The following is a 9,623-nucleotide window of genomic DNA, read 5'->3' on the forward strand; positions in this document are numbered from 1 at the left end:
GACTCCCTGGGATTACAGCTGCGCGACTCATCAGTGTAAGGCATTTGCTTTTATTCCTGTGTCACTATCACAGGAGGTTTGTTGAAATGTTCTTTCTAACATTAAAACCAAAGCCGGAACTGCACTTGTTGATGCTGTCGGCGCTTCCTCGGCGTTCTGAGAATAACCGCCGAGTCTCCGCGATGGAGAACCATCCTGCCACTCGGGACGCTCCTGCGGAGTCAACTTCACAGGTCGCACGTATCGTCGCCGTCTGCGATGCGCGGACGAGAAGCTTCATTTGTTGCGCGTTTTAATTGTTTGTTGGATGTTTTCTCCTCTTCTTGCAGCGTGAGAAGGAACTCCTGGGAACAAGAACGTCTTCTGACCCGAGTGCATCATCTGCGCGTCGACAGGTCACTAAAAGGCATTTAGAACCACCAAAATCATCACTTACTATCATGGCATGCAAAAGCATACTTTACTATAGATGTATGCCAGTAAAATGAGTCATAAAATAATGGAAACGTGTGTAAAAAAAAATAAATAAATAAATAAATGTGTATTAAGTTTTTGGTTGCGATATCTTCATGAGAGTTGGCAGTGAGCTCCAGAGAGGTTATTATGCCAGTCTGAATAATAAGCAGACTTTTACACAGAGTAAAGACAGAGTTAAAAAAAAACAACAACAACAACATGTAAATCAGATTTGGTTTCAGTGACAACTTTGTTTATTTGAAACAAGTCTGGACAGTTATGTCTTTACAGCTCTTACTTACATCAAGAGACAGATTAAAATATATTTTGGAACGCTGCCATAATCATTTAAGTGCTAGTGAAAAATACTACGGACTATACAATATGCTTTCTATGCTACACAAAGGGAATGTGTTGGCTGGATGTGAAACTTATCGATGGACCGTTTCGAGTGTGCAGGGGGACGGTCTGAACGCAAACCGAGACACCGACGGAGTTGCAGCCTACAGACGGAGTTTCCATGCACACTATTTGGTTTGCAAGGCGACTGTGCAAAAGTTGTTGCGATTTTTAAGACTCTGAGCGATGTCAGTGTGACAGAAATGTCGACAGCTCCACGACAGAGGCAATGAGGTCGATCAGTTTGCAGGCACTGCGAAGGCTTAAGTTTATACATTCCCGAATCTGGTGACGCTCCACTTTACAGGCCCAGACGTGATTTTCTAGGATGTTTCCTGGAGAACAAAAATTGTAGCTCGCAGCTGTAATTTCACCTCCTAATTGTAGGTAAAATAGAGAAAGATTATCAGACGATACGCTTCCTGTGAACTCCGAATGCTAAGCCAGCGCGCTTCCTTTAGAAGGGCGGGTGAGCTAAACATGTAAAATGTGTTTAAAAAAATATTTCAATTTTCAGCGTATATGCATATATATGCATGTATATATATATATATATATATATATATTTATATATAATGGAATGATAATAACAATAATAAAAAAAAAAGTAATTTTTTTTTTTTAGAAACTTTACATTTTTAATGGCTTAATAACTTTCTCTATTTGACCTAATATTAGTATTAAAAAAAAAAAAAAAAAAAAAAAAACGCTTTTTCTAGGAAACATTCAACAAACATAATATTAGGAAACAACAGATTGGAAAGTAGAGCGTTACCCCTTTAAACTTTGTTTTCTGGGCTGAGGCGTTTTGTTTATTGCGTCCTTTACGGTGAGCTCTCTGTCCCGAACGATAAAAGAATTTTAACGTCAGCTCAAATCTAAAATGCGTGTTAAATAAGTGCATAAATAAATACCCTGAATGCCTCACAGACCTGCTTCTATCCGCCGGGTACCGTGAAGCTTCCTCACGCAGGTGGCCGGCGCGCCGAGGCAGGAACAAATGAGCGGACATCTAAGGCGTCTGAAGCACGAGGAAATTAAGATGAGTTTAAAAAAGAAAAAAAAAGATAACCGAAATAAGAAAAATAAGTGACCGCATTTCGATCCGCAGAAAACATGGTTTGTAGTGAAAAGCTGAATTACAGAACATAACGATGGTAAAATGATAAATTAATATATAAAACACGGGAATGATCCTTTTCATGGGGGAATGGCTTCAACGTATTGCCTCTCTGCTTCTTGCTCGTTCTCGAAAGCCTGACGTACAAATAGTGGAACGTTTTCTCCGATGGGCGGCGGCGGCGGCGGCGGCAGCTTATGATGACAACTGACCCACTCCAACTCCGCTGTGCAGCACACAGGCAGAGAAGACGGGCAGGAAGATACTTGAGAATGTCATCGCAGGCCGTCGGCCCCGGCTCAGGGCATGCCGCCGGGGCTCAGGCCGTCCTTCTCCGCGGATATGGACTTGACCAGCTCCTCCACCCAGCGGACCTCGGACGCCACCTGCTCGGCCAGGACCTCGTAGCGGTTTTCCAGGCGGCCAAACTTGCGCTTGAGGATGTTGGCGGCCTGCATGGTGAGCCGGGCGTCCTCCTGGCACTTCTTGCGCTGGGCCTGTGAGCGCTGCAGCTCTTGGCGGATGTGGCCCAGGTCGCTGGAGATGCTCTGGTTCTCCTCCTTGTACCAGCCCTCCTTCTCCTCGTATATGGACAGCAGCGCCGCCACGTCGTCCCGGCACGAGCGCTGGTTGCGCTCCAGCTCCTTCAGGCCCTCCTCGGCCACCGCGATCTCCTCCAGCACCTGGGAGAAGCGCTCGAAGTTGACGTAGGTGTTGTTGGGAGGCATGCTGGAGTGGGACTTGATGGTGTACTCCTTCAGACGAGTGGTCTTCAGGCGCCGGCGCTCGGTCTTGTGGTCCCTCTCCTCCTGCCGCACGTTTCGCCTCTTGATCACCTGGAGAGGGAAACGTATAAAGGTCTGAAATAAGGATAGTAATTTGATAGCATTTCCCGATACTCATATTTGAGAGGATCTCCGATAATAATATATTGGATGACAGACATTTTTAGACATAAATGCACAACAAACATTTTTCTGATGCCCGGCTTCAGAAATATGTCTTTAAAAAAAAAAAAAAAACACACACACAATCAAACTAATTCCTCAATACGAATGGACATCTAAGCGGCCGAGCACCTGGATATTAATGTGAAAGTAAATATATAAATGCTAATTAAAATACCCACCTTAATCCAGGGGTGTTCAAGACTGTCATCAATTGTCATTCTCTTCCTGCAAAAGAAAATAAACCATCATTGAGAAAAAGATTTTCATATGTTGAAAGAGCAAAGATTTCTCTCTTTTTCTTCTGGCATTAAATAATAATAATCTGTATTCATATAGCACCTTTCAAAAATGAAGTTACAAAGTGCTTTATAAAGGAGAACAAAAGTTAAAATAAATTCCACAGCCGCGAAGAAGTATTTTTTTTTTAAAACTACAAACGAGTAGAAAACACGAAGGCGCTGAAGATGAAGAGGATGTGAGGATATTCTTACTTTGGATCTTTGACCAACAGGCGGCGTATGAAGTCCTTCGCCAGCTCGCTGGTGTTGCTGAAATACTCCTCATCAAAGTCGTAGTTGACAGCGGAGATGTTGGTCAAAGTCTCCTGCTTGGTCTCGCCCAGGAACGGTGACGCGCCACTCAACCTGACACAGACAGAAACTTTCATTTTGACCAAACACCCAAACGCACGACGAGGAGAGAAGTGACTTCTGTTCCTACCAACAGTCTGCGGAGATGAGAGACGTTACTCACAGAATGTACGTGATCACACCGATGCTCCTGCAGAGAAAAGAGGATGAGTGAAAAGTGTGAGACGGGTTGGTACACGGCTTCAGAGGAGGGGGGGGGGGGGGGACAAAACAACAACATGTTGACATCTTACCACATGTCGGCCTCCAGTCCCAGCGGCTCGTAGTTGACTATTTCCGGCGCTGTAAAGACCAGAGGAACGAACGCTTTGGTTTAAACCGGGTGCGATCTTGGAAGTCCACGATCGTCCGCTTACAAGGTTTTAACCCCTGAACATTCGGGACGATCTAAACCCCCGAGTGAAATGAATATTTCGGAGGGCGCCGACTCACCAACAAACTCTGGTGTTCCGAAGATGTTCTTGAACTCGTTTCCTGCTTTGACGTGATGAGCGATCCCAAAATCGATCAGCTTGATTCTGGGGTTGGGCACGTTCTTGTCCAGCAGCATGATGTTCTCGGGCTGAAAGGGGAAAACGATAGCTTTAAATCAAGAGGGGCGAGGGACGGAGAAATTTACGGATGAAATGATTGAACATCCGACGGGAACGTTTTCCTTTGATGCTTTTCTTCATTTTGTGTGATAATAAACTTACTTTTTTGTTTTTAAAACTATTTGTCGAACAAGACGAGATACAAATTTTTTTTTTTTTTTTATTAATTAATGTTGCACTTTGCATTTTTTTTTTTTCCCGGATGTTTTGGAGACACAAAAATGATTCATTGAGGACATTAACCGAAAGAGAAAATATCGGTGTCATTCACACATCTGTTAATATCTTCTGTTTGCTTCGTCTACAATAACGCTTTACACATAACTGTGGGAATTAATAAACGTCCAATACTTCTAACGCACCTCAGGAGGAGACTGTGGTTTGTCTATTTATGAGCATGTTGAAAACATAATATTGTCATATTTAACAAATCTGTGAGAAATAATAAACAGAATTACTTTCAGCCGCTGCAGTGAAATGTCGCATGAAGAAAGATGATCTCTGCTAATATTAATTGTAATTATGCTTAAAACAGCAGAGATGCCATTTCACAGAACAAATGGCAAGTATTTAAGGAGCGTAGCTGCTGTTTACGCCATCATCAACTAAATTAATACAAAGATAATCTTGATCTGTAAACTGACGTTAATTAAAGATGAAATAAAGTCTCTCTGCGATCTTACAATTAACAAAACTTTTTTTTTTTTTGTCAACATTGCAAATGATCAGTAGTTGTCTCTTGTATATCTTGGAACATACCCAAAGTACTTTTTGGTGAGATTGAAGACAAATATATTCAGCCCTAAATAGTTTTTAGGATGTCCCCCCCCCTCCCCCTCCCCCTCCACGAGCAGCAGAGCAGTTGCACGCGTCTCCTCCGTTTCGTGTTCTTGATGGAAAACCTGTCTGAACACAGGAGCGCCAGACGCCTGCAGCGCTCCGTGAACCGCTACCGACGCCTACACTGAACTTCTCACCGACGCGTCATCTACCGCTGTTTTCCCCACAAGTCCCCCCCCCCCCCCCCAGCCCGCTGACCTTGAGGTCAAAGTGAGCGATGCGTTTGGAGTGCAGATACTGAACGCCGTCCAGGATCTGCTTGAGGAACTGCGTGGCCTCCTCCTCGGTCAGAGACTCCTTCTCGGCCAGGAAGTCGAACAGCTCCCCTCCGGACACCAGCTCCAGGATCAGTATCACGTCCGTCTTGTTTTCAAAGATGTCGTGCAGGGTGATGATGTTGCTGTGCTGGATCTCCCGCAGGATGTTGACCTCGCGCTCGATCTCTTCGCGGCTCACCCCCCGCCGACTGGACGACAGACGACGCTTCTTGATGAACTTGGCCGCGTACTCGACGCCCGAGCTCTTCTCCTTACACTTACGGACGATGGCAAACTGTCCGCTGCAGATGGGCGAGACCAGAGTAGTGTTAAAAAAAAAAAAACAACAACCAAAAAACACGAGGATAACATTTTCAGAATCACCTTTTTCAATTTTGTTGTCGTTATAATGACTGAATTCTTGGCTGCTGGTTGGAGAAAACATCACTTTGGTGACTTTTTAATTGGGGAGTGATTGTTGTTTTTAACGGGCCAGTCATTGTTTTCCAACCTTTAAGGCTTGTGCCCAACGCAGGCGTGTAGTTAAATGAAGGGGGATCGATTAAGGGATTTTAAAAAGCCTGAAGAGGTGAAAATATATAGTAACTCACAAGAAAAAAAAAAAACAAGAATTAATGTAAGTCAATACACGTTTAAAATATCAACTCATAAAGTGAAAAAACAAATCTGTTTTCAACAGAAATCAGCTCGTTTGAGTGTCTTTAAAAACCAAACAGAGGAAGATCAGTTCAGTAGAATGACGATTTTGGGAAATACTTGAAGCCAGCTGATGTAAACATGTGGATGTTATTGATATTGCACTGGCAGAATCTTTTTTTTCTTTTTTCTTCTTAACTTCTTTTAAAAAACTTGCGATGATGAAAATGTTTGTTTTTGTACGCAGAAGTTAGAAAAGATTAAAAACTGAAATGTGACGCTGAAACTACTGAAAGCAACAACAACAAAAAAAAGCATCTGGTCAAAACAAAAAAGATAGTGGAAATATACAGGATGTTGTTTTATCACAAAATTACCATAACGAAATAAATAAAGAACATGGTCCGAAACGGCAAAGAATAAGAAACATTCCTGACACAAACATTAGGACGACGACAACATTTCACAGTGCATGACTCTGCAGAAAGTTGAATTATGATGTATTGAATGTCTGCAGACTTTGCTCAGTGAACACCATCTCCTTCAGAGATGCTACACCACAGCAGAGGTGTGGAAAGGCACATTGAGAGGCGGTGACGTCACACTTTTGCTGCATTACTGCAGAAAAAAAAAAAAAAAAAAAAAAAAGCTAAAGGTATAAAGTTCAGTTTAATTTCCAATAAATTCGATGACTCATTCACAAAGTAACCAGCACAGCGTAAAAGGACACAAACTGATACTTAATATGCCGCTGACACGTAAAATATTTGGGCCGTTGTTCAGACTACTACCTCTTACGGTCTTGGATGTACTGGGCAGTTCACACCCGGCATCAAAAATGCATCTCAAATAAAATCGAGACTACACTTCATATTCATGCCTGTAGTTACTGACGGAAAATTACAAAAAAAGAACTAATCATCAGGATAACATCATTTATACTGGTGCACTATAAAATGCAGCACGTACCTGCCCAGCTCTTCTCCCATCTCATAATACAGCTCTACATCCTCTTGCCTGAAGGCAGCCATGAGTGTGTGTGCCGACTGTTGACGACAGCCTCGAGATTTCCTGCCGTGGGAAAAGACAAAAAGACACGAAGAAGACAGAAAAGACCGGCTGTGATTAAATTGGGACATAAATACACCGGACAAAATCCCAGGTGCCAAATCTAGTAGGTGTAAGCCTGAAACACGAGCCTGTAAAACGGCCCACCTCTTGCCACCTAAGGGGGCTTCTTTTCCTCCTTATTTGGCCGCAGTCAACAACAGCTTTTTAGTTTTCAGAGACTTTCTGGCTGACGTCAGACCTCTTTGCATACCAGTCCTACTGACGTCATCTCCTGTCCCCCGGACCAGATATCTCACTCTATTAAAAAAAAAAAAAAAAAAGGGGACGTTTTAAAACACGTATTTTATTGCAACTTATCTCTTAAAAAAAAAACAAAAAAAAAACAGTTTAGATAAGTTTAAAAAAAAACACCGAGAGCAACAGCAGAAGCATTTTTTATTTATTTATTTATTCCCTCCCTCGTCGGCTATCGTTCATGAAACAGTACGAAGGACGTTACCGCCACGAACACAAAAGGGAACTCAAGTAGCAGATACAGATAATGAACTGATTCACGATTAAAGGCATTTCAACCTTTTATTTTTTTTTTTTTAAAAAGAAATAAATAAAAAGGGAAGTCCTCGCGACGGGAGACAGCTAGCTTGTAACTAGCTAACGTTAACTTACTGTTATAAACACCGGCTGTCACTGTTTGTGTTACTTCAGTTAAAAAAAAAAAAAACAAAAAAACCAGACTGTTAATAAAACTAAAACACTGACAGCAAAGTATACATTTAACCACGTACGTGTGAAGGTGTTACTACTTACAGCACGGTTGGCTACGAGTGCTGCATTCCTCTCCCGAGTAGTTGTGTGAGGATTCCCAGACTGAGGAGGGTGAAGCCAGCTGAGGCTAAAACACAGAGCTTCCGGTCTTGGATTTCAAAATAAATGTATGACCGATATTTGAAAAAAATAAAAATAAAAAAAATAATGACATGTTATATTTACGGCATTCCTACGCGTTGATTTTGTAAAGCATCGCCACCGGTTGAGTCGAGTCAAATTTTAATCCGATATCCCAATATAACAAATTTGCCGCGGTGCAGCGTACAAACGCCTGACCTTTGACCTTTGAATCTATAGTAGGAAAAACTCTCTCCACCTAAAATTTTTTTTTTAAAAAGCCTTTAAATTGGAATGGAAGAATGGCAAAGAATGAAAGAAACCTCAGGACGAGCAACGGAGGGACGCCCCTTTATTCAGGACAGACGGAGATGTGCGGAGGATAGAGCGACATAGTACATTTACAGATTGGACAATCAAGATGACACGATCATTCATTGATATATGAACACGCAACACCGTATAGGGCTGGAAGGAAGACACGTGACACAAACACACAAATGGCAAAACTCAAACACATTATTCACACACAGAGGAGAAGGGAACAGAAACAGTGGTAACTGCAATAGTGGTGAATAAATGCAATTCTGTCCGCTTACAGTAACTCACAAATAACACTACAAACTCAGTTTGCATATTTGAATATGCAGTAAATATACAGTAAACATGTGGCTAAAAAAATATGTTTGACATTGTAAAAGCACACTGAAACCAGCGTGTTCTCAGAGTTGTTTTTGTGTTTTTTTTTGTGTTTTTTTTTTAAATCACCTTTTGACGCACATAACTTTCAATTAACCACATAAGATCCCTTTATATTTTCTTGTTGTCTATTTAAAATGCTGACCCAAACAATCTATACATTTCACATTTCAAATTTACTCGTGACTTAAATTGTAAGTAATACAAATTTCTAATTAAAAAAAATGTCAAATTATATCGGGGTATTTTTGTGTCAGTGCTCTGCTGGGCTTTCTACCATCGACACGCAGGTGTTTACTCCCTGTAATGAGCTAAAGGATCCAGGAGAAGGCCTGTTTGATGCCCTACCAAAACTTTGATATTATTTTCAGAGCTGTTTAAACTCAGCACCAGACAGCCATATAAAAAATAAAAAAAATAATCCTTTCACACTAATTGTTAGTATTGAAGTTTTTCTCCTCGTTCAAACTCGCATTTTAACAATCCAAATGGAAACGTTTGTTTCCCCCCCCTCCCTCCCCGAAAAAGCGAAGCAAGCTTTTATTGTGAAGGTTGAAGTGGTCGGATTTCCGGTGTTGGTTGCGCGCCTTGATGCAGGTAAATATCCGGCAGAAGGAAGGACATATGGAATGACATCATGCTGGGAGTGAATCAACCCGCCGCAGTACGTCAATGGAAAACAAGATCGAGCATGCAAAGGCAAAGATTAAAGAAGCACTCAGACCACTGAACAGTGTCACGACTGAAAACACGCTCGTGTTTTGTTTGTCTCTATTTGTATTTATAATGGCTGATAGGATTCAGGCAGACTAAAGCAGCTTTTGAATGTTTGGTATTTTGGTTCGTGTGAGACCAGAGAGAAACAAAACAAGAAAAAACAAAAACAAAAAACAAAACAGACCCTGACTCAAACTAAACTCGGAAGAAATTACTGGATAATCCTATCATACACAATATTTAACCTAGCATTACCTTTTACGAACATCTTTTGCCAGTTCAATTCTTAAAATAAGTTTACCGTGAAACACCTGACAAGTGATATTTCT

General features: G+C 41.6%; 1 protein-coding gene across 2 annotated transcripts; it reads right to left on the reverse strand.

Annotated features, from left to right (window-relative positions):
- Positions 1-687: 687 nt before the first annotated feature.
- On the reverse strand, positions 688-7,914 carry dapk3 (death-associated protein kinase 3). 2 transcript variants are annotated; one of them, XM_069692380.1, is made up of 10 exons: positions 7,801-7,914; positions 7,138-7,290; positions 6,892-6,993; positions 5,207-5,567; positions 4,008-4,137; positions 3,809-3,857; positions 3,679-3,705; positions 3,417-3,569; positions 3,105-3,150; positions 688-2,811 (listed from the first exon to the last, which is right to left on the reverse strand). In XM_069692380.1, the coding sequence occupies exons 3-10, from the start codon at positions 6,951-6,953 to the stop codon at positions 2,275-2,277; spliced, it is 1,365 nt and encodes a 454-aa protein (XP_069548481.1). In that variant the 5' UTR covers positions 6,954-6,993; positions 7,138-7,290; positions 7,801-7,914; the 3' UTR covers positions 688-2,274. The 2 variants fall into 2 exon arrangements, with proteins under 2 accessions (XP_069548481.1, XP_069548482.1); XM_069692381.1 differs by lacking the exon at positions 7,138-7,290.
- Between the last annotated feature and the right edge of the window lie 1,709 nt (positions 7,915-9,623).

This window comes from Brachyistius frenatus, unplaced genomic scaffold (genome assembly GCF_029030835.1).
Source record: "Brachyistius frenatus isolate BFR_SWC_R1_liver_20210118 unplaced genomic scaffold, ASM2903083v1 Contig_12, whole genome shotgun sequence".
Lineage (NCBI taxonomy): Eukaryota > Metazoa > Chordata > Actinopteri > Embiotocidae > Brachyistius > Brachyistius frenatus.

Bases quoted from the DNA above. Each gene is read 5' to 3' on its own strand.
- dapk3 (XM_069692381.1), bottom strand. From the start codon at position 6,953: ATGGCTGCCTTCAGGCAAGAGGATGTAGAGCTGTATTATGAGATGGGA. The intron at 5,568-6,891 runs GTACGTGCTGCA...GCCCATCTGCAG, and splicing joins ATGGGAGAAGAGCTGGGCAG to CGGACAGTTTGCCATCGTCC. The intron at 2,812-3,104 runs GTGGGTATTTTA...TTCCCTCTCCAG, and splicing joins TTGAACACCCCTGGATTAAG to GTGATCAAGAGGCGAAACGT.